General features: G+C 40.1%; 2 protein-coding genes across 8 annotated transcripts in view; both read left to right on the top strand.

Moving 5' to 3' along the window:
- Positions 1-9,383, top strand: part of smc3 (structural maintenance of chromosomes 3) — a gene marked incomplete at its 5' end in the record, with an annotated part of 38,266 nt that extends 28,883 nt beyond the window's left edge. The window contains 7 exon segments of the mRNA XM_080759088.1: positions 410-657; positions 2,125-2,337; positions 2,576-2,767; positions 4,070-4,247; positions 5,230-5,336; positions 8,143-8,214; positions 8,467-9,383. Coding sequence (XP_080615214.1) covers positions 410-657; positions 2,125-2,337; positions 2,576-2,767; positions 4,070-4,247; positions 5,230-5,336; positions 8,143-8,214 — 1,010 coding nt within the window. The 3' untranslated portion in view covers positions 8,467-9,383.
- Positions 9,384-14,640: 5,257 nt separating this feature from the next.
- The window catches only part of rbm20 (RNA binding motif protein 20), a 73,739-nt gene continuing 64,671 nt past the window's right edge, over positions 14,641-23,708 (top strand). For 2 of the 7 annotated variants that reach the window (XM_080760284.1, XM_080760279.1), the window contains exon 1: positions 19,184-19,352. In XM_080760284.1, coding sequence (XP_080616410.1) covers positions 19,225-19,352 — 128 coding nt within the window. In that variant the 5' untranslated portion in view covers positions 19,184-19,224. Of the gene's footprint in view, positions 14,679-14,887; positions 14,980-16,939; positions 17,016-17,518; positions 17,654-19,183; positions 19,353-23,708 lie in introns of those variants that run through there. The other 5 variants (XM_080760281.1, XM_080760286.1, XM_080760282.1 and 2 more) reach the window with 5 other exon arrangements.

Here is a 23,708-nt window from a genome sequence, read left to right as displayed (position 1 = left end):
ATAACTCCACAAGTAGCACTTTTAAATTCCATTGCTTTTGTCGCAAAGCAGCACACAAATTATTTCTTTGTAGGATATTACTCTTTGATTTGACATTCTCCCTGTGAAAGTAGAAAAGTAGACTCATAAAAGGAGCTGATCTTATTCAGAAGCAACAATGATTCTTTTATTTATTTGCCATGTCACAATAGGCAAACATTCAGCAAAAATAGATATTCAGTTACAACAGCAAATCTACAAGCTCATGTGTGACGCGTTGTGAGCTTGTCGAAATTTGATTTTCAGCTAAAAGATTTGGTGTAGAGGGAAAAAAAAAGGAATTGTCAATGTATAAATCCCTGGCAGATGCGGTCAAATTGTTGTAAAGGTTTTTTAAATCAGAGATTATTTAGTTTTCCAAATCCTCTAGAACTGGATGTTCTGGTCGACAAAGCGGAAATTGAGATCAAGGACCTCCTGAAGAGCATGGATCGCTGGAAGAACGTTGAGAAGGAACAGAATGACATCATCAACCACGACACCAAGGAGCTGGAGAAGATGACCAACCGACAGGGCATGCTGCTCAAGAAGAAGGAGGAGTGCATGAAGAAGATCCGAGAGTTGGGCTCGCTGCCACAGGAAGCTTTTGAAAAGTACCAGACCCTGACCCTTAAACAGGTAGCAATGATTCATCAATACTTTGAAAAGTACCAGACCCTGACACTTAAACAGGTAGCAATGATTCATCAATACTTTGAAAAGTACCAGACCCTGACACTTAAACAGGTAGCAATGACTCATCAATACAGGTTCTTATTTTAAAAGTACCAGACCCTGACACTTAAACAGGTAGCGATGATTCATCAATACAGGTTCTTGTTTTTATTAGCCTAATCAATGCCTTGTCACCTTGGAATATCATTCAGTATAGCCGTGAATGTGAAATAGTGCATTTTTAAAATATTCCGCCTGTTCTTGGATATAATAACATTAGATTACGGTAAGAAAAGCACTAGTTTGGAGTTCTCTGTTAACCGCCATATGAATAATATGGTCAATGAAGGTCCCTAATTCTATGTATCCTATCTTCATGCCATAGACATGTCTTATCTCCACCTCCACACATGTATTATTCACTACGCGCAGTCGTGCACACACAATAACTCCCCTATAAAGCGGGCAGTCACATCCCACCCACTCAGCAGTGACTCAGTCATTACTTAGAGCTCTATCTCTGATCTCTCATCCAGCTGCCTCCTCTGGGAGCCTCTGACTGGCTGTGTGTTGAGTGGAGTAACTGTGTGCGTGTGCCTCCTGCCCTCCTTGACGAGGCTGAAAATAACCTCACGTCGTCTCATAAACACTCCACATAGTTAATCTTTCTCCACAGGACACTGCTTCTTAGGGTACCAGACCAGTGCCACTGATTGCACAAAGTGGATGAGAGGCCAAAATATTGCTGACACTTGTTCACGTTTCTTTCTGTCATTAGAGCTTGAGTCAGGAGTCGCTGTTGACGTCAACTGTTTCGATCCAAATTAATTCTTGTTCGGCTACGTTCATGTCCTTTAGAGATATTATAATTATTTGACTGAAATGCTAGATTGACTTTAAAGGATGACTTTTGCGTCTGAATATAGAAGTCTCTTTTCTTTTCAAAATCTTTTTATTGAAAATATTTCAATGACAAATCTCAGGGGCAGGCAAATAATGAAAAGATCAAAGCCACCTGACAAGAAAAAGGTCTAAACAAAATTGTGACAGATGGGAATCTATTAAGAGGCATTAAATCGAAAGGAACTGGTCGGAATAACGTGTCCCTTCCACAAGCTACGTCTGGCCGGGGAAATTCCCCTCCGTCAGGTGAAAAGAAGCAGCTTGGACTCCTCATGCATAAAAGGAGGCATGAGGTCAGTCCGCTGCCCCCCCAGGTTGGCAAAGGAAGTGTAGTGCCCAGGATTACATTAGATAATTGGCACTGGGTGAAAAGAAAACTGGGTTACAAAATCGTGAAAAAAAAAAAAAAAAGAGGCATTAAATCTCATTAAGGCATTAAATATCCAACCAGCACTCATGATTGTGCCATTATCTTTCAAATTCATCAATTTGACTAATTCATGATTACTTTTGTGTTTTGCCATCCAGCTGTTCCGTAAGTTGGAGCAGTGTAATACGGAGCTGAAGAAGTACAGCCATGTGAACAAGAAGGCCCTGGACCAGTTTGTCAACTTCTCCGAGCAGAAGGAGAAACTGATCAAGCGCCAGGATGAGCTGGAGCGCGGCCACAAGTCTATCATGGAGCTGATGAACGTCCTGGAGCTGCGCAAGTACGAGGCCATCCAGCTCACATTCAAACAGGTACGCGGGGAGTGCCACGTATAATCTCAACATCCCCCTCTTTGATTCTCACTATAGACCTTTGTAACATATCCTTCCTCACTTCTGCCCTCAAGTTTCTTGTCTCCCGACAATCCCGTCTAAACTGTCCTCATGGAATCTATGCAAGCTACTCATGATACGTGTCGGATGATTTTCTCTCTCTTGGTAATTATATTCTAAGGTTGTTCTTTATCACAGATTTATTTCCTTCTCCCAGGTGTCTAAGAACTTCAGCGAGGTATTCCAGAAGCTGGTTCCTGGGGGCAAAGCTACATTAGTCATGAAGAAGGGGGACGCGGAGGGAAGCCAGTCCCAGGATGAGAGTGAAAGTGGTGTTGATGGCGAGAAGGGCTCAGGCTCCCAGAGCAGTGTTCCATCTGTGGACCAGTTCACTGGAGTCGGCATCAGGGTAAGACTGTGCCCATATGTGTGTGTGCGCTTCTGCACTGTGTAACTAGTCAAAAGACTTACAATTACAGTAATGGCTATTGCTTTTATTGTTGTTTGTTTTATTTGAATCAATTGAAAATGTGTTTAAGAAAAATCTCTGTAGTGTTGAAAGATTTGCCTACAGTACATACAAAGTTGCACCTTGTACAAACATTTTGAACAAACATTTAGCATCTTATACTTATACTTATTTATCATCTTATACTATCTAATTCATATTGAAAGTTACTTATATAGACAGCCTGTAGAGCTATATTTGGCATATTGTTTATTATTTATAACCACAAAGTAATACCCCTCCATCATTTCAGCCTGTTGCATAACCTTACATAAATCTTATACTTCCAATTCATATTGAAAGTTACATATATAGACAGCCTGTAGAGCTATATCTGGCATATTGTTTATTATTTATAACCACAAAGTAATACCCCTCCATCATTTCAGCCTGTTGCATAACCTTACAGAAATCTTATACTTCCAATTCATATTGAAAGTTACATATATAGACAGCCTGTAGAGCTATATCTGGCATATTGTTTATTATTTATAACCACAACGTAATACCCCTCCATCATTTCAGCCTGTTGCATAACCTTACAGAAATGTTAGGGTTTCATTATCTTTCCAAAAGAGAGATCAAAGCCTGATGCTTTATGTTTCCGTGACAAGTCAAGTGTTGTACAGACACAAAAGAACATGCTTTCGACTGGACGAAAATTGTCTGTGATGTGGCGACCCTTTTTTTCAGTTGAAAATGCATTAATTCTTTCAAGCGACACATTGCACAACACTTTCTATAGGGATGCACCAAGTGGGCAATTCTCTGGGCTGATACCGATGTCTAAAATAGTGGCTAAAGCCAGTACCGATGTTGACTTTCAACCCCTCGTGACGCTATCTTTTAATGAGCATAAATTCAATCATATAGATTTATGAAAACGGACAGGTTTTCTTGACTGCTAATATTCATCTGTTACTGACTCACATCTACCCTGTTCCTCTGTGTGGTGTTCAGGTGTCGTTCACAGGGAAGCAGGGTGAGATGAGGGAGATGTTACTGACTCACATCTACCCTGTTCCTCTGTGTGGTGTTCAGGTGTCGTTCACAGGGAAGCAGGGTGAGATGAGGGAGATGTTACTGACTCACATCTACCCTGTTCTTCTGTGTGTGGTGTTCAGGTGTCGTTCACAGGGAAGCAGGGTGAGATGAGGTCTGTTACTGACTCACATCTACCCTGTTCTTCTGTGTGGTGTTCAGGTGTCGTTCACAGGGAAGCAGGGTGAGATGAGGGAGATGCAGCAGCTGTCTGGCGGTCAGAAGTCTTTGGTGGCCTTGGCTCTCATCTTCGCCATTCAGAAGTGTGACCCCGCCCCCTTCTACCTGTTTGATGAGATCGACCAGGCCCTTGACGCCCAGCACAGGAAGGCTGTCTCAGGTAAAGAACCAAACAGACATTATTATTATTATTATTATTTTTTTCTCACTTCATTTTTATTGAAGGAAGAACAGACAGACAAAAACTCAACTAACAAGACAATACGGGAAAGAAAAAGAAAAAAGACAGAAAGTAAAAGAAAAAAGGCTGCATTTTTCATATTACAATAAACATTCAATGAAATTCTATTGCAATATCGCTAGGCTGAGAGAAGAGATTCCACTTTTCCCATTTTTTATAGAATTTATCCTCTTGTAGTCGAAGTATGAATGTTAGTTTTTCCATAGAATACAGTTCCTCAATAATGTCCATCCATTGATCTTTCGTTGGTGGGTCCTGTTGGTACCAGCGTCGTGTGATTGCTTTTTTACTTGATGCTAAGAGGATCTTGATTAAATACTTATCATGTGTTAGAAACTCTTCAGGGATATTTCCCAACAGTAGAAAAGAAACAGACAGAGGTATCTCAAAACACAGAATGGTCTCCAAAGTGGAGTGAATATCCTGCCAGTATTTCTGAATTTTAGGACAAGACCAGAAAATATGAGCGTGGCCCGCTTCCCAAACAGACATTTCATCATGGTGACTGGTCATTTCTTGGGCTGTTGAGTAGGGATGTTGAGTAATTTTTTATTGATAATGAGCACCTTATCGAGCCTGCTTATTGATCCTGGCTTTTAACGAGCCCACTATTGAGCTTTTTCTATTATTTTGTGGAAAGATGAAAGATCGGCGACTACAAATTCTGAACAGAACCGTTAGGGCTCGAAATGTACCTTTTTACTTGGTACCATGGGTGCTCCTTAAACCTTTTACAAATTTAAATATTAAGGAGCACAATAATACATTTAGAAGCACCCACCAAAATCTAAGGAGCATCGATATGTAATATGTTTTTTTATTTTATTAAATGGACCCGATTTTTTGTCTCCATCCTGTCGGAAAAGGAGAAATTGATCTTTCAGTTTTCTGTTTATTTTAGATATGATTGTGGAACTGGCGGGCCACGCCCAGTTTATCACCACCACCTTTAGGCCTGAGCTGTTGGAATCAGCCGATAAGTTCTATGGAGTCAAGTTCAGAAACAAGGTGAGCCTTAACCTACTGTCCCCTATTTGTCATGTCATTACAGTCAGGAGGAATACAAATGGTATGAACAAATAGTTCACACTTTTTTTGCGATCACGTGATTTCCTTTAAAGGACCACTTCACCACTTTTCAACCTATCTTCATATAATAGGTCCTCACTAATAATCATGATAAAATGGCACCGTTCTTTTCCACTCAGACCCCTTTTCCACCGGTTGGTTCCCAGTGGGAACCGGTTCAGTTCTTTTTGGTTTTTAGTCCATAAGCCAGAGCTCCAAGATTGGTGGGCAAACTATACCCTATATTAAATTGTTTATAGGATCAATACAAGTAAATTAATACATGATAACCCTTCCACAATAGTACCTTTTTCATATTTTTGATTATTTTGCATATTATCCTACATAATGCCTAATTTGCATATTTAAAAATGTAAAATTTGTAATACAATAAATCATTGTCTTCGTGTAAGTACTCAATTGGGGAAGTTTAATGGTGATAACAATCTAATATAGGTATGGTTTTGCACACTCAATTCATAATTCATATTTCAATTTTGGAGCTCTGGCTCATGGACTAAAAACCAAAAAGAACTGAACCGGTTCCCACTGGGAACCAACCGGTGGAAAAGGGGCCTCAGTCTGTCTCTCATAGGAGGGCTGTGGTGCAGTTCAGAAACCATCCACCAGTGACGTCATCGACGAGGAATCCAAGCTAATAGAAACGGCTGGCTTTCTAGTCCTGAATTGTTGTGAAATCGTTCTCGCGATAATAAATATCTAAATATTTTTGTAAAGAAATCTGTCTTAACGATGATGTCACTGGTGGATGGGTTTCTGAAATGCCCACAGCCCTCCTATGAGACACAGACTGATTAGGGGAAAAAAACATATTTTATCGTTGTTATTATTAGTGAGGACCTATTATTATACTGTATGAAGGTTGAAAAGTGGTGAAGTCAAGTGTTTCACTGAGAGGCAAATGGTGACTCATAGGCTAACGAAGAGCGCCATCTCACGTAAATGAGTTATGGGACAGGCTTTGGTAGGGTTTTAAACACATGAATTACCCACTATTCTGGTTATGTCATAATAGCAGCTTGTCTTTTTTTTTTAACAGATTTGGTGTAGAGCAGACCTGGGCAAAAGATTACTTGATAATTAGAAAATAAAACATACTTTCATTACCATATGGGTGGACTAAAACCGCATTGCTTTTATTTTGAAGCCCATGTATTCTCATCACACTGACTGCACGCAATCTGCACGTCAACTGTGCACGTGAATTGCGCGTGATTGAGAACCTGTTTTCCTTCCTTCACCCCCCCCTTATACGCGAAAATGACGGCTTTTTGGATTTATTGGTGACAACAGCGTCTGTGAATGCAAATAGCCATGAAGCCCAGCTAAGCATGCAGCTCCACATTACAACACGGTAGGGCAGGCGCATTATTACCAAACTTCCTCGCAGGAGGACAAGTTAAATCCCATTATGCTTTATTTGCTTTATTTTACCCGCTCTAACCCGCCTCGCCAATAAAGTTAACTTAAAATATGTGTTGGGCGATGCGCCGTGAGCTTGTGGATCGTCTGTTTTCGGCACGCGAGTCGACACCACTGTACCACAAAGTAAATCTGGCAGAACGTACACACATCATGCCCTCCAAAATATTTTCTGTTTTTCTAATGCGGCCCCTTGGGAAAAATAATTGCCCACCCCTGGTGTAGAGGAACAAGGAGGGGACCAAAATACAGTCCCCTGCCTGGAACAATGGTTATTGAAGTATATACAGGGTTCTTCCTACATAAGTATGGAATTAGATTTTTGTCATTTCCAGTATTTTCCAAGTATGGAAATAAGAAATAAAGGAGTATAGAAAAAACTATTGTTTCCAGAATCCAGACTATTAACTATAACACACATCCACCACCAAAGTAGTTTAAAGAAAATGTGGTAATAGCGTTGAAGTGCATACTGTATATAGCGTCACAAATAATAATGTGACAAATGCTTGTCTGAACATTTATTAGTTACGCAGTGTGGTTATTAGAAAATGTTTTCTTCATAAGGAAACCATAATTGTATGCCTGCATTTATTTATGTCCATGAACACTGAATAAATGAGGCTTCACAGATGGTGCGAACATTCAATTATTTTGTATTGACTAATTTCCGGTTCTTATATAAATAATTGATTCTTATGAAATAAGAATCAATAACAATAATTTGTCTCCTCCAGCCTTCTTCCCCTCCCTTATTCGTTTCCAAAACAATTATTACAAATAAATGAAGAGAGTAAAAAAATACTTTTTCGATTAATCTATCATGGTTAAAATGGAGATGGAAGTTTCTTTGGTGTTTGTATAGGAAGGGGGACGGGGCAGCTAAAATAAATACCGGTATCTAGATACTTAATTGAGCAACTTAAAAAACGGTCTGGGGTGTTCACATAAGCCTTAGTAGACACTAAATTGACCAAAAGTTGTTTTTGAAAGTGAAATATCCCTTTAACTCATTTCAACATGCCGTCCCTATTTTGGGAAGAGGAAAAATAATATTCCGGTGTATATAGGTTTAATAGCCGATCTACAATGTCACAATGTGTTGCATTGTGACCTTGTAATATTGGCTATTTTGGAAATTATTTTGACCTTTGTACTCTGATGTCAAATATGGAGTGACAAATCTACAAAGTATTCTGGCCATTTTTTTCTGGAAAAGTATGGAGTTTTAAAATGAAAAATGTGTAGGAACCCTGTATATAGGGTTTAAGAAGTAGTTAATGGAGTGCGCTTTTGTTTTCAGGTGAGTCATATCGATGTGATCTCAGCTGAGCAGGCCAAAGATTTTGTGGAGGACGACACCACCCATGGTTAACCCATTCTGACCTGAGATCAGATTCATACGAGGTTTCCACTGGACACACACTGGTCTGATTAACCCATTCTGACCTGAGATCAGATTCTAAAAAGGTCAGTCGTTCTTCGATTTTTCCAAAATAACAGACCTACAAGCTTGTAGCGCGCCACTCGGTGGCGCGCTATGAGCTTGTAGATCTGCTATTTTTCAATAGCTAAAGCATAACATGATGCCAACCCCAAAATGGGTTCCCCGTTCAGAATGGGTTAAGAGGAAGGTATATTGTCTACAGCACACTGAGGACCTCTGACCTTTTCCATCCTCACCACAACGACGCTAAATCATTCATCATTGAGACAGAAATGTAAAAACAGAGTCTAAAAGAAGGCGTGTAGTGTTGTTCCTACTCTGTTGTTCTATAGAATTGAAAACTTCTAGAACTGATGTAAATGTTCACACACTGAAACCATTCCCTCATCTGTAGAGGTCCTGTTGAGGGATATCAAAATCTGTTATGTTTTATACACTTGGATTTTCTAACAGTAAATTGCAAAAAAGCTGAGCTTTTTATAAGCTCTCGTTTGGCACGAAAGGTTCCGGAGAAGCACTTCAATCTGTAATGTAAAGAGTTTTAGGCTTTTTAATGTGGTCTTGTTTATTCCAGTTGAAATGTGCTGCAATGGTGCTGTCCACTACATCCCATTATAGGGTTATAAATTGGGAATATATTAATAGAATGACTCAAAGACATAACAAAAATAACGCTGGGTGGGAGGATTTATATTTATAATCAGGAGAGGTCATTTTTTTGCCACTCGAGATTGTTGCTCACTTGGTGCTGGCAGTGATTAATCCACTTAGAACTTACTGTATGTCTGATATGACTGACCATATGGGGTGCGTTCGCAAATGCGCACCGGGAGCGCACTCGCCTATTAGTTTGTAATTTGTATTGTCAGTGCGCTCAGTGTGTCTATATCCGAATGTACACATGGTTGAAATCGTTTTTATCCTTCTAATTCCCTGTGACTGCTCTTTACTGTTTTAGGTCAGTTGAGTTTTAGTTCCGTAATGCTTTTTGTATGTTCTTTTTTTGCTTGTTATGCAAATAGAAAACAATAAACATAACAATGTGTAATTGTTTGTAAGGCGGTGTAATTGAGTCCTACTTTATTAGACCAGTAGGGGGTGCCATATCATCAATACACCAATTCCTCAAAGGCTTTGGTGTCAGTTTAAAATAAATGATGATTCCACCAAATAGCGTCCTATTTTGTTGTATATTTAATTTAAATACAGCTCTATAATGTACATAATAGAATATATTATAATTGGCATTCTCATAAACAATATATGCACATTTTGGAAATCAGTGTTTGAATGGCTAAATATGCCCCGCCACAACATTCAGACATCCAGTAAATAACATTTTGTGATGTGTGATTCTCTATCCCTAAGCTCACCCAAGCTTCATATAAACAAATGCAATACTTTTATCAATATGCATTTAATAATTCACAGTTAACAGGCTTTTATTAAATTGCAGATGGTTTTGGATGTAAGACATTTACAACTTCCTCCACTCGTGACGTCATGATTCTTCATACCCAGCACAGGCAGCTACTTTTTCAGTAGTTATGTTACTTATTTAAATGTATTTCCATATCACCATATGCTTTTAAATGGCAACTGATCTTGTTCTCTTGATATGGGCCAGTATCTAAATATCTGAAGTTCCTCATCTGTTTCCTTACCTTTTTTAGCATTTTTCATTCACTATGACAGACAGATGGGGAGCCCATGGAAGGGTAGTCTCGTGACAGGCGCTGCTGCAGATGGTTTCCCAGATTGATGGAAGGGTAATGGAAGTCTTCAGAAAAGAATCCAGACAAGACTTTGCAAAATCTCTGGAGACTTAAACCGATATTCAAAGTGGCCTGTCCTGTATCAACTATTGTCGAGTGTACATTCCTGCTTCCCTGTATGTAAGTTTATTTGGGAAATCTGAGGAAATCAATCTAGGAACAAATTTAAACTGAATACTGAATACTCTTAATAGTAAAAATGGTTGAGATAGGTGATGTGTGATGGTCTGGAATAAAACGGGATGTTGTCCAGGATGTAGTTTATTTTACTGAGGCCACCAAATGTCTGGTGGCATTCCCCTCTGCCCAAGAGATTGGAAGCTGGCATGCATTAGCATTAAACAGCCGCATGTATTCAATTCTTTTTTTTATATCAATGCTCTTATTGAATTTTCAGTCTGCCGTGGAGAGCCCAGATATTGTGGTCCCTCTCAACGTGGGTGTCATACTTGTATGACATCACCTTGTACTGGCAGTGGAGCTGAAAGGTCAGACACCTGAGACAGTGAGTCACCCGTACTGGACAGTACCACTGTAGACCCCCACACTGGACAGTAGATCACAAATATACAACATATTGTAGCCTACACATGCACTATATTTATGACTTGTCTTAGATGATACTGTGCCGTGTATTTACCCAAAATGTTTTACCCCAATTTCTTATTTGTTGTAACTGTCAAGGCAGACAGGGAACCCAGATGCAGACAGATCAGACAAGGAAACTTGGTAGATGCAAAAACTAGAGTATCTATTCACTCCAAAACACAGAAGTTGGCAAAGTTCAAGGCAAAAATAACTTAAGTCCAAAAGGTCCCAGGTTCCAAGGCAGAAAATAATAATTAGGTCTTCAGTTGGAGCTGCATGGAGAGGTGGTCAGGCTGGCAGGCAGGTACTGAGAAATGAGAGTAACAATTAGGATCTGGCCAGTAGAGGAGCGGAAAATGTTCTTGAGTCTTAGAATTCAACTGACCTAGTACAAAAGCACAGCGGTGTGCACTGGCCGAAGAGGAACTATCACTGAGCACTGTGTGCCATCACAGCCAGGTATAAGTAGCCAGCCAGGTGATTGCCAGATGGGGACCAGCCAGGTAATCACCAGGACACACCAAGTTGGCTCCAAAACTGTGGAATGCACTTCCCATTGCAGTCAGAACTGCAGCATCACTCCCAATCTTCCGCCGTAGTTTGAAAACCCACCTTTTCAGACTCCATCATGGCCCATAGCACTTACCCCACCCCCTTAGATAGCAATTATGTAGACTTAGATAGCATTTGATACAGACTTATAGCATGTTATGTAAACAGCATAAGTGCATTGTATGTAGTCATAGCACGTCATAGTACATAATGTATATCATAGTAGTATAGATGTATAGCTTATATGTATAGTTTCATTATAGATATTCCACTGTTACTTTCTTAGCTTACGCATGTTTCATGATAAATGTTTTTATGTGATGTATTCCCCATGCTTTTTGTTCTTGCTTAATGTAAGTCGCTCTGGATTAAGAGCGTCTGCTAAATGCCTAAATTGTAAATTGTAACACCTCTCCACAGGTAGAATGCAGCTCCAACCTAAAGGACATAGAAATAAAATGTTAGAACAGACAGAGAGATAATCAAGCTGCCGTGACAGTAGTAGTTTTCTTCATTTTAGAAAAAAATAGGTTGCGCATTACCTGGCCATAACATCAAGGGCCCACAATATGACTAAGTTACGCATTCCACGTCAAATCATATTCATCCAACTGATTATTCATCCTAATGATAACCTTTAAAATATAAGCTGTAGATCAGCTATTTACACCCTACCTAACCCCTAAAACGTATACCTCTAAAATTAAATGCCCAAACTGAATCTTTTCCTAATTGAAGCCTATAACTCTAGGACAGGGACATTGTTTTCAAATCTATTTTTCTAATTCTGCTAAAAAATGATCTTCCTGAAAACAAGCCGAGTTTGCACAAAAGATAGACTGTCCAGTTTAACTCCTACAGAGTTAGTGTTCCTCATCAGTTTGTACACTCCCCTCCCCCCCAAACGGATAACGGCAAAGAAGAGGACACTTACTACAGATGGTAGAACATCTGCAGCAGCCTGTTTGACACCTTGAAGGGCCTGAGCCTCCTCAACAAGAACAGCATTACTCTGTCCCTTCCTGTAGAGATCCTCAGAGGTGTGTGGCCAGTCCAGTTTATCATTATAGGAGCACAGCTAGCTCATCGCCCCTTGTATCCTTACTTAACTATGACTTTGCCTGATGTCAGACAGCTCATCCCCCTTGTACGCTGGTCTGACTAAAAGAGGCCATATCTCGTGTCTATGACTTTGCCTGTCACACATTGCAGACACCACCTATCTAGTATCTCCAAGTCAGCTGATAGAAGCCCGGGCGAGGCCTACTACTTTTGATATACCTAATCCTTCCCTATCTGTTCCCCTGCATTCCCCGCCTCATCTCCGCTACTAGATATCTCATTTCCTGTCTGGCCTTAAGTTCCAATCGTTTTTTTGCATCATGGTAACTCTTTTCTGCTGAATTTAATTAAGTGTTATCCTATCCTATCACTAGCCCCTAATTTAGCTAAGCTATATTTTCCTACACCCCCTGTTGCGTTTCCTGCTCTCCATCATATCCATCTGCCCACATTCCATATCTCTTACTGAGGTGCTTGATCTGGTGCATTCCTTTCCTCAGTTAACTCTTCTCACTCTCTGTTCCATCATCCATATATGCTTTTAAGGCTTTATTATGCTTAGGCGGAAATATTTTGGTTGATTACTTTGACAAGAATTATTTGGTGTTTTTGTTATATAAATATTAATGAATTGATGGACTATGTATGCACGTACACACACACGCACGCGCACACACACACACACACACACACACACACACACACACACACACACACACACACACACACACACACACACACACACACACACACACACACACACAATTAGTTTACACTTTCACCAAAGCAGTCTTCCCAAGCCTCGTTCCTTCAATCCCTTCTCCTCTGTTTTAAGACACTAATAAATCCTTCTCTGTGCTCACTTCTCAGGCTATAAATGCCATACATCTGTCCATGTGTCCATAGGGTGTCCACCCCCCTGCCGCTCTGTGACTCTCAGAAAACCGCCTAACGAACAGATACTACCGGCTGACCATAATCGAGGTCCTTATCATAAAACGGGGCATAAAACTGTCCCAGCTTTTACTGGCAACAAGTTAATTTGTTGTTCAACAGGTGTTTATTTAACGGTGTCTGACTGTCAGTGGTGGAAGAGGAGGAGGAGGAGGAGGGAACTCTGGCTCTGCTAACAGACTTGCCTCTGTCCTTGGACTTCATGGTGGTCCGTCCGTCCGCCCGACTGTCTCTCAGTGTTTGGCTGTCTGTCTGTATATAGGCTAGGCCTACATTGGACTATCCGTCCATCTGCCTGTCTACGTCTCCCCAGTACAAAAGTTACCCGTCTGTCACTATTTTTTTTGGTATAGGTTACAATTAAAGCCAAGGGAATAAAATAAATTGCAATTCATTCATTAGAAACACAACCTTTATCTCATATCATGGGGAAGAACTGGTTGAAGATAGATGGATTTACCAGACTATAGCCTTGGATCAAGACTATCATAGATGTAGCTATCGATTTTAACAATTGCATATTGATCAAATAGCCTACATTGAACATTGAATGAATAGTTGCCTGGCAACACGAGACTATAAACGTTGAACGGTGCCCGTAACCCATTCAATCAATCAATCAATCAATCAATCAATCAATCAATCAATAGTCTTGATCCAAGCCGGCTAGTCTGGGCCAGTGTCCTGTAGACATGCTCAGGGAGGCCTGCATGATGGCTTGGTCGGCTATTTTCGATGCGCGACACCGTCGTGGGACGACGTATGAATCTGGCTTGTGCCCAGTGTTGCCATGTCTATTATTATAAGCGGCTGTGGCCTTTTTTCCCCTGTAAAGTTTCGTGTAAAAAAAAAAAAAAAAAAAGAATTAGGCCTATTCTAGCTTCAGACTAGAGTATTAAAGACCTATTCGTAGTTGCGGTTGCGGTTTTTGGGGCTTGTTTTCTAAACTGTAGTTAACTTTAAACCAACCAGTGATTCTCAAACATTTCCATGTCAAGGACCCCCAGGCCCAGATTCATATATTTGTCCAAGGACCCCCCCCCCCCCCCATTTTGTGTTGTATAAAATGTTCAAAAAAGATATTCCACATTTGTCCTATGCATTTGTCCCTTTTTTCCAAGATTTTTCTTCTTTCGGGCTTGTTTTCATAGCTGCTTATTTCTGACACACAATATGGCAACACGTAGTGCTTGTGCCATGTCCGGATCGTGCCATCATTGCCATGAGCCGGTGAACTACAGACGGCCTGGCACAGGCCAACAGAGTTTGTGGTCTACTCGGCATCCAGGCCATACGCCAGACAGACCCTTCTCATATCAGGCAGGCGGACATTAACCCCCATCTGGATTGTGGTCTGCTGCAGCTGAGCCGTTGATGGAGCCCCACACTGGAGGCCCGGCTAAGTGGCTCAGACCGCATGGAGGCGATGGAGCCAAGGGTCAACGCCAGCTGATCTGGCCCGTGATTTAATTGTATAACCTAGCACGGTGACAGGTTGATGTGAGACGGTGTCAGTGTTTCCAGTTTCAAGCTTCCCCAAATGCTTGGAATTAATTTAATTGTTATATATATAAATAAATACAAAACGTGTGTGCATTTGCAGAGGAGCATAGAGCTAGTCCACTGATTTAAATCTTTAGTTTGTTTGTAAATGCATGTATAAAAATGTATGCTCAGCACAATTACCCATAATGCACCATAATATATATACGCTCCTTCCTTCCTGTTTACAACTTCAGCTGTTTATGGCGTTAATTATGAGGTGAGTGTTAAATTGACTGTTTCATGTGTAACAATACATCTTTTTTCAAGTTCAAAATTGGAATTTTTACAACAGGTTGTTGAATAGCTGCTCAAAGTCTTTAATTATCCATTGCTCTTTACATTACAGTCTTGCTTGCGCATGCATCATGATTTAATTGTTATTCAGTCAGTGTTATTCAAGTCAGTAAAATGTCCCCCCTAGTGTTGTTAACAAGCTCTCGTCTCTAAGCAACTATAAGCACTCCTGTAATTGTGTGACCGCTTAACCTCATTTACCAGGACCTCAGGACCTGATGTGTGCGTATCTCTCTCTCTCTCTCTCTCTCTCTCTGGTCTATAAAAAGTCCCTTTAATTCTATTAGTGTTAATGAACTCCATTCTCATCTCAGCTATTCAAAGTCTGCTGCTGTTGTCCTTGCATAAACCCCATAACATATCAGGAATGACATCACGTGACACGGTTGTGAACTTGTGTGAGTGTCACTCAGGTGTCACACTGTGTAATTTTAGTTCGCCATATAAAAATGCAACTGCTCGCCCCTTGTGAACAATGGAATTTACGGTCCGTTGTTGTCAGTGATTGGTGCCCCATGGCTTTTTAAAGGTTGTTTTTACGAGGTCATGCGTTCTCTGAATCCCTGCCCAAACGCTGACGTCTGGGCAAAAGCTCAAGTCAGGGGCCAGGGCTAGAAGTGTACCCGTGCCTCACCCTCACTGTCAGTGATGGGCAAAGTACTCCACTCAACCCCACTTGAGTGAAAAGTATAGATAGCTGAACTCCTTTTTAAATATAACTACAGGTGAAAGTTGCTCTGTCAAATGTGTAGGTAGCCTACTTGAATTAAAGTGCATATATGTTGTTTTTTTTTACAAAACATTTTCATTTTAATATCAATGTGTTGCTGTATTGAAATTTATATTTCCAAAAATATATCAATAATAGTGAAAATATTGTGTTGTGAGCTTATAGATCGGTTATTTTGAAATAGCAGATTTCTTCGGGTTAATTAAAAAAGTACTGTTTTACTTCCGAGAGAAATGTATAGTCCAAGTAGCCTACAGATCCCGGACGGTAGGCTACCCCCAAAATGTGCTATAGGCTAAATGAACTTTGATACTGTAATACTGTCCACCACTGCTTACTATCAGTAGCATTATGGCAATTAGAAATACTTTGGTGTTAAATGTTTCTGTGTGTGTGTGTGTGTGTGTGTGTGTGGGGGGGGGGGGGGGGGGGGGGGGGGGGGGGGGCAGCGTTCACAACAAAAGAGACCCATTGTAATTGATAGCCCTTTCTCTGCTATGGTTATAATAACCACGTCTGACCTTCAGAGTGTGTGTGCGTGCGTGCGTGCGTGCGTGCATGCGCGCGTGTGTGTGTGTGTGTGTGCTCGCTCCACATGTCTTCATGCATGTATTTGTCCTGTCTGTGTCTCACAGGGTCACATAGCACGCTCAATTTGCAACACAAATAAGGCCTAACCTAATGAGGCTAAAGGTAGAAAATTAGAATAGTTTTAATTATCACACTGAGCCCATTAAATGACTTCACACATGTCAGCTTAAATCCTCAGCAAAATAAACATTCCCCTGTTCATGGGAATGCCCTCCTCCAGAATGACATTCCCAGCTGCACAGAGCAGTTTGTGGAAAACCGATCGCATGGAAAGGGAGTTGTTCCTCACTTAACACAGTTATCCTGGTATTCAGTAAATGCCAAGTCCAACAGAATGTTATGGTTGTCTGTGTTTCACTGAAATATTTCTTTACTGTTTTCATCCACTGACAAATGCAAGAACTAGACACCTCTGACACATTGTTCCTAAACACAATAAATAATGTAGCTTTATTTTTCCTTGTTGAATGAATACATAACATACATTATTACACTTTTACATTCGTGTACTAGGCGGAAATGCTGGTGTTTTATCTTTCTAACAGCCACGTACCCTCTTTAGGAGAGAATAAAGAAGAAAACGTCACCGTTGGATCAGCAAAAGACCTCTTGAAATGTATGTCCGTATCCAAAGCATGGTAATAAAACACATCTAGTTTTTGTTGTGGATTTGTTGAACAAAACCAATTTCTTCGTAAGCCACCTATTTTACGCCCTTACATAACTCAGTTACGAACATAATACACACGTATGTATAGGCGTAAAAGAGGTGGATTATGATGACCATGTGTTCACACGGCCATCTAGCCACGCTCTGTAGTCGTAGCCACTTCATACTACAGTGGTATCTACTTTCTCACAAGGCCAAAAATAAATGAGGGGATTGTTATGCTGTGTGTGTGTGTCTATCTCTCTTTCTCTCTCTCACTCACACACACACAAGACAGAGCGATTTTCTTACACTTGTCAGCAAGGATTTTGACACGTTTTGAACCTTGCTATTCATCATTTCAACGGATCATGTGCAGATAGAGAGAATGTTGACCAAGAGTTGGTGGGTCTACCATTATTCATTCTCACTGCTGTGCTATGACACCTGAATTAATTATCTTATCACGTCTTGTTTTATCTGTCTATCTAGTAGTGACGAGGAGGCTGTATGTCACAGCCAGGTTCCACGGCACTGCTGCTGAACGGAAGCCAATATGCCTTTGTCAAGAGTCATCAGTGATTGAGATATCAGTAGAGCCAGAATGGAACTCTACCCCAGAAGACTGTGAGTAAAGTAAAACACTATTGTCCCTTGTCAATAGGAGTGATTGAGTCTGATACATTAATCTGCAGCTATATGTTTTATTCTAATGTTCAAATCCTCTTTCCTGATATTTCATTCATACCGGTATATCCTTTTTGTTGGATGATTTCATCCAAATTTCAAGACAATACAGGACAAATTGTAAGTCAGTTTTCATATCATATCATATGTGATATGTGCTGGACTGGTGACAATGATCATGTCTGGAGATTGTATAACATAAACATAATCATCATCACATCAGCATTATTATCATAATCATCATTCGTCATCATCTGTGTTGCCATTTTGCATTTTCTAGTTTTGTAAAGAAAAATAATTGTTACTCCTCGTGAAAGCAGTCATTGTACATTGAAATGTGTCGTTTGGCAAACTGCACAGGAAACTCCGACTTAAATCCTCATACTAATCCTGTGGAAACAGCCTGCGTTGCCAGCCACAATATTATCCTCCCGAATAACCATTCCCTGATTCCGTAAACACAAAGCGACCAATCACCCGGCTCACCGCAGGAGCTTAGCTCTCCCCTTTGGGTAACATGCTCTCACTGGGACACATGCTAATGCACTCTCGCTCAGTGCTATTCTTCCCCTGGTGGTAATTTATTACTGAGAGCGAGGTGTTCCAAGTAACGATTTGGCTCCCAGATGTGAAACTGCAGACAGTTAAGGCCACCACAATATGCGAATAATCTTAAATTCACACGGTGTCCAGGCGACTGGAGACGCCCCTCCATTTCTCGAGCAGCTAAATTGATCCCGACACCTACTGTAGAGTGACTGATGGCATTCTTAGCACACCAGACACCACCATGCTCCCATGTCTAGCCAGCTTTTGTGTGTGTGTGCGTGTACGTGTGCGACTGTGCGCGTGTGTGTGTGCGCGACTGCGCGCGCGTGTGTGCTGTAGAGGTGATAATTGGGGGACTCTCTTGTCCCTGTTGTTGTGCTGTGCGATACTATTCCATTAAGCAGGGGCTCCCAATTGGTCCAGCAGTGCCTTTCAACTCAACCCCTCCTGCCCCCCTCCCCAAAGTCTAACTCTTCTGTCATTTCCTCTAAATCTTCACTCAACCTCCTAGCCATTTCCGCTTATAGGAGTTCTGAACTAGTTTTGTACGTGTGTTTGTGTGTTTCCTCCTGCTTGACGGCTAGGAGAAGATAAGCGGCGTGGAGCGCGTGTTAAGAGAGTGGGAAAGAAGAGGCTAAACGGGGGGGGGGGGGGCTTTACTGCCATTGCTGCTGTCGATCAGGGGCGGTAGAAACGCAGAGCCCCTGCCACAGTGGTCCGCAGGCGGCTTCTCCACGCTGGTCTGGTCTGTCTGCCTCTCTGTCACCTCTGTCATCACAGGAGAAGGAGAGAGAGAGGGCTGGAAAGAAAGTTGCCTCATCAGGATTCGCTGTCTTTGGACTTGTGATAGTTTATTTTTGAGGGGGGGGGTTCTTAGAGGGTAGGGGGTTGCCGGGTTGGGGACAAGGGGAGTGAGCCAGTAGTAGCGTGCTGCAGGTGGTGCTAGAAGGTTTGTTTTTGTCATGCAACAGGCCTGGGCCCAGAGCGATATCCAGGCACTCTACCAAAGTCTCAAGAACAGGCAAGGGAAAATGCTTGGGAAAGGACATGAAGGATACCACCCGAAGGCATCCAATGAACTTATGCAGAGGTAAGGGGAAATGTGTTACCAATGTGCTGTGTATATATAGTAGGAGTGCTGCATATAGGAGCACTCTCCATTCCGCAATGTGGATGCATGAAAAATGAATTTGTTCAAGGAGGATTTAGGAGATGGCATTCATGAGTATATATCTTGCCATAAGTAGCTCTGTTGGCGTGAAAGTGACTGCAGAAGATGAGTTATAAGTCACTACATCCTCCGCTTTGGAATGCTTCATTGTTGGCTGTAAATGATGGATGGTCCAGATGGAGTCACCCACTGTGATTCTGCCCAAAAAAGGGAATTTATTGAATTTTGTCCTCATAGTGTGTTTCCCATGAAGCAGTTCTACAGACTATGAAGCCTGGCACTGAAATGTGAAATATAAACCAACCGTTCACCAAAGGGTTTGCCTCACAATTTGCTAGAATGTATTTATTTTAAATAATGTGACGACGACTCATTTAAAATTCAGACTCAGAATAAATAATTTCATAGGTTAAATGCAAGCTTAAATTGGGAGAAGTGTTAATTTTACACTTCCCCTGCTGTAGGCCTACAGTATGTGTCCATAATTTGCTAAGACTATATTACAAAAGACACCATGTTGTTTGCATTTGAAGTAAAAGAAATAGGTGAAGGTATAACATTTGAATATTAAATTAACTTATTTGATAAAACTAGTCTGTATGTTGCTGTAGTTCTGGCTGGCATTGTCTGACAATCACGACATAATAGATTTCTAGTAAGCTAAGCCATTATCTTTAATTGTCAAAGACTAGATATGACACACTGTAACTAAAAGTGTCTCATTTGATGAAATGTGTGTAACAAATTCCCCCTTTAGCCAAGCAAAATCATTTAGGAGAAATATATATATATTGAAAAGCATTTTCTTCTTGACATTTTGATAGTGACAGTGAGTGACAGTGTAAGACAGAAAAGCTGGGAGAGTGAGAGGGTCATATTCAAAGCATACCTATGACGATATATTGAGGAATATTACATTGATTAATTATTCAGTTAGAATTATTTTGTTGAGATCTGTTGTTTTCATAACATACTTTGTTGTTTTAAATTTGACTACAAATTAATTACTGTGTGTATGACTGTTTTTCAGTCTTACATCTTCCTTTGGTTGGGTTATGAATTCCTTATACTTTTAAAAAGAACAGATTCATGTAAAAATAATAAATGGCACTAGCTTAACATATAATACTTTGTTCTGTCAACAGTAGGGTGAATTTAAAGAGCTAGGTAAGATAGTGAAATTGAATGTGATTCAATTGATTGGATGTCATTTTATTCTCCCAGTGAAGGTACATCTGGGTGGTACTATCTTGGTGATATATATATATTCTTTTTGTATTAGGATCATGGATATTTAAAATAAATTGGGTTAATGGAATATATTTAAGAGGTAGTTAAAAATGTGTGATTTATTAGAACTGACACCTTTATGCTGTCTATGTGGCTATAGATAAAGTATTTGTCGTGTAAGTAATTTACCTCAACTACATAATATGGAAATGTAGGTGAAATGGCATTTAAGGTATCTTACAACAACAATAATTAAATAATGCTAAATTGAGTTTCTTATTTAGAGTTTGTTATTCTGTTCACATCACTCTACTTTCTAGGAAAAATATCATTATATCACAGCTTTACCATACTTGAGCTGAGCTGCTGTAAATGTTAAGTAGCAATGCGTTCAGGTCAGGTCAAAAGCACCACAGCAACACCCTTCTGTATGCTGCTCTTTAACAGGCCTACTTGTCATATTATTATTATCACAACTCATTTCTTTAACATAATACAAGCTAACTAGACCTGTAATCTATAGGCCCCCTGAGCAGAGGTTTTTCCTTTACTGGATTCTTATCTTAAAATAGTATCCACGTTTTCTTTCGTCAGAGGTTTGCTCTGGATTTATGGTGGATAAATGATTTTGAGGTTGCATGTGAACAAGTGTGTGCTGGTGGTGGTGGTGGGCACCATGTGGGTTAGTCTGCTGTGTGTTGGTGCTGGTGGGCACCATGTGCGTTAGTCTGCTGGTGCTGGTGGGCACCATGTGGGTTAGCCTGCTGAGCTAAGAAAGTGAAAGGTTAGAGCGACCCATTTATGGCTTCGCACTTGCAGTCTGACGTTTCTATTTTAACACTTTAACACATTAACAATTTATGTACATACATGTATCCCCACACGGCGTCCAGCCATTTTTATTATGTTTAGGTATCTGTCTTTCAGTATCGAGTCTACATGATTTATGACGGTAGCTCTGCGCCACTCTGTTTGACACCAGGCGTGTCAAGTGTGTAAAGATCTTTATCTTAAAACGTTGACTCGTGCCGGCATATGGTGCAAGTTGCAGATTGAAATCATTTTAAGTACCTCTATAAAAGTAAGCTGTAATAATTAATTACTGTCATGTTATGCCACTTACATTATGAAATTCTAAATATTTAACAATTACATGTAGTTATGCAAATAACACCCCAAAATTTGGGAAAATAAATTAGAATTTTACTGAAAAATGAATAGCTGTTAGATGAGAGTGAGCTATGATGGCACACATAATGAACTGAAATCACCTTGTAATTGTTTCAATTTCCTCTTTTTGTTGATTTGTTGATCTTATAGCATGTCACAACACTTAACATTGACTATTTAAAAGTAGTGCTTGAAATATTATTTTCTATATGCATTCAAAAGGCATTTGGATTTGTGTTATTACATTAGATAATTTACATCTTTATATGCATAATTATCTGTTTTGAAACAAACAAACAAAAACAAACAAAGGCTTTCAGAATTAAGAGAGCTAGCTGAAATAATTATCAGTTATCTGGCTAACTGGATTAGTCCCAATAATAACTTACATTTTTGTTTGTGTCGCATTATTCCATGGAGAATGAAGAACCCTAAAACAAATAAAATACTTGATCAAAAAATAAAACGACTCACTAACCAATCACAATATAGCCTAGTTCACGTGTCATGTATACAGTCGTTGTGTGTGAAGGTGAAGGAATGCAACACGAATAAAAGTTCTCCATAAATTCAAGGCTTCACAGGGTGAGTTATAGATAAGGGGGTGGTCATTTTGGGGTGAAGTATTCCAGTAAAATATGAGTCTTAACGTAATGACTACTGTGAAATACATTCAGTCTTAATATAATGACTACTGTGAAATGCATCTACATATTTCCAAAGGTGTGCTAATCTGAGCTTTGTGTTCTAACATTGATTAGCAACGTAAGTTGAGCTGCAATTGGCCCAGCATCAGCTGAGCTACATTTAGTGTATTTTTAAGGGGACCGAGATACAGACAAACCCAATCTGTAGATGCTGGCCCCTTCAGCACCACGGCATAACAAATTGTTGGACAAAAAATGATAAACTTCCATATTGCCATTGTTAGAGAAGAAATATGTCAATTCAATTCAAGGGTATATCTGACTACCTCTATAATTTATGTAGAATAATTGCTAATGTTATGCTATGAGTATAACTTAAAAGCTTAATTATTAGCACGGTTAAGACAGCTAAAATCTTTCATGCAATTAATACCCATGAAACCTCCCTCAAAGTGTAAACCCAAATATTTATGGTGAAACGATCACTGTTTGTACAATTTGATCCTGTGTGGTGGCGCCGTGTTCTCTTTGAGTTAGAGGTCTGGTGTAATCCTGCCTGGCGACTCAGCACCTGTCAGGGTTTTCAACTGGTCGGGTTCTTTACTTCTTCACATTTACTTCAAATATTTAAAACGGCTACGTACAAGAGTGTGTCCCTCCAAACAAGACTTCAGTTCAGTTCACCATTTTAGTCTTATGTGGTGTCAAGTAAAAATAGAAGATCTTTCATCACAAAATGTTGTGAGTCTATATACCTTCTATTTTACTAACTCTAACATAAAAATAATCCTGAAAATGTTTAATTATCGTCATTTTATACATTTTGTGGGAAAAGTGTAAAAAGTTTCACCTATAACGTGCTCAAAATAGTAAGTGGATAATACTCATTTTCTCTTGTGTGCAATATATATGCAGATTAAAAACACAAATAATGCAAGACTAGTCTTCTAGCCGCAGTGTTTCCACCTAACCTACTATTAGTATGGTATTTTAGGTTGTGATGACTGTGACGGATTTTACCCCAACAGGTTTGTGGGTAACAGTATAGTATTAGCATTATTAAGATGTTTGGACCTGCAGGGTTTTCACCTTTGCCATCCTCTGTTTTTATTTATTTATTTATTCTCCATTTTGTTCTCTTTATCAAATCTCTCTCCCCCCAGCTGCTGCCTTTATATCACTCTGGCAGCTTGTCATTGGAGGGGAAGTTGCCTCTGACCTCTGGCAG

Source organism: Protomyctophum bolini (genome assembly GCF_963924005.1).
Source record: "Protomyctophum bolini genome assembly, chromosome: 3".
Lineage (NCBI taxonomy): Eukaryota > Metazoa > Chordata > Actinopteri > Myctophiformes > Myctophidae > Protomyctophum > Protomyctophum bolini.
This window is presented reverse-complemented; position numbering and strand designations above follow the sequence as displayed.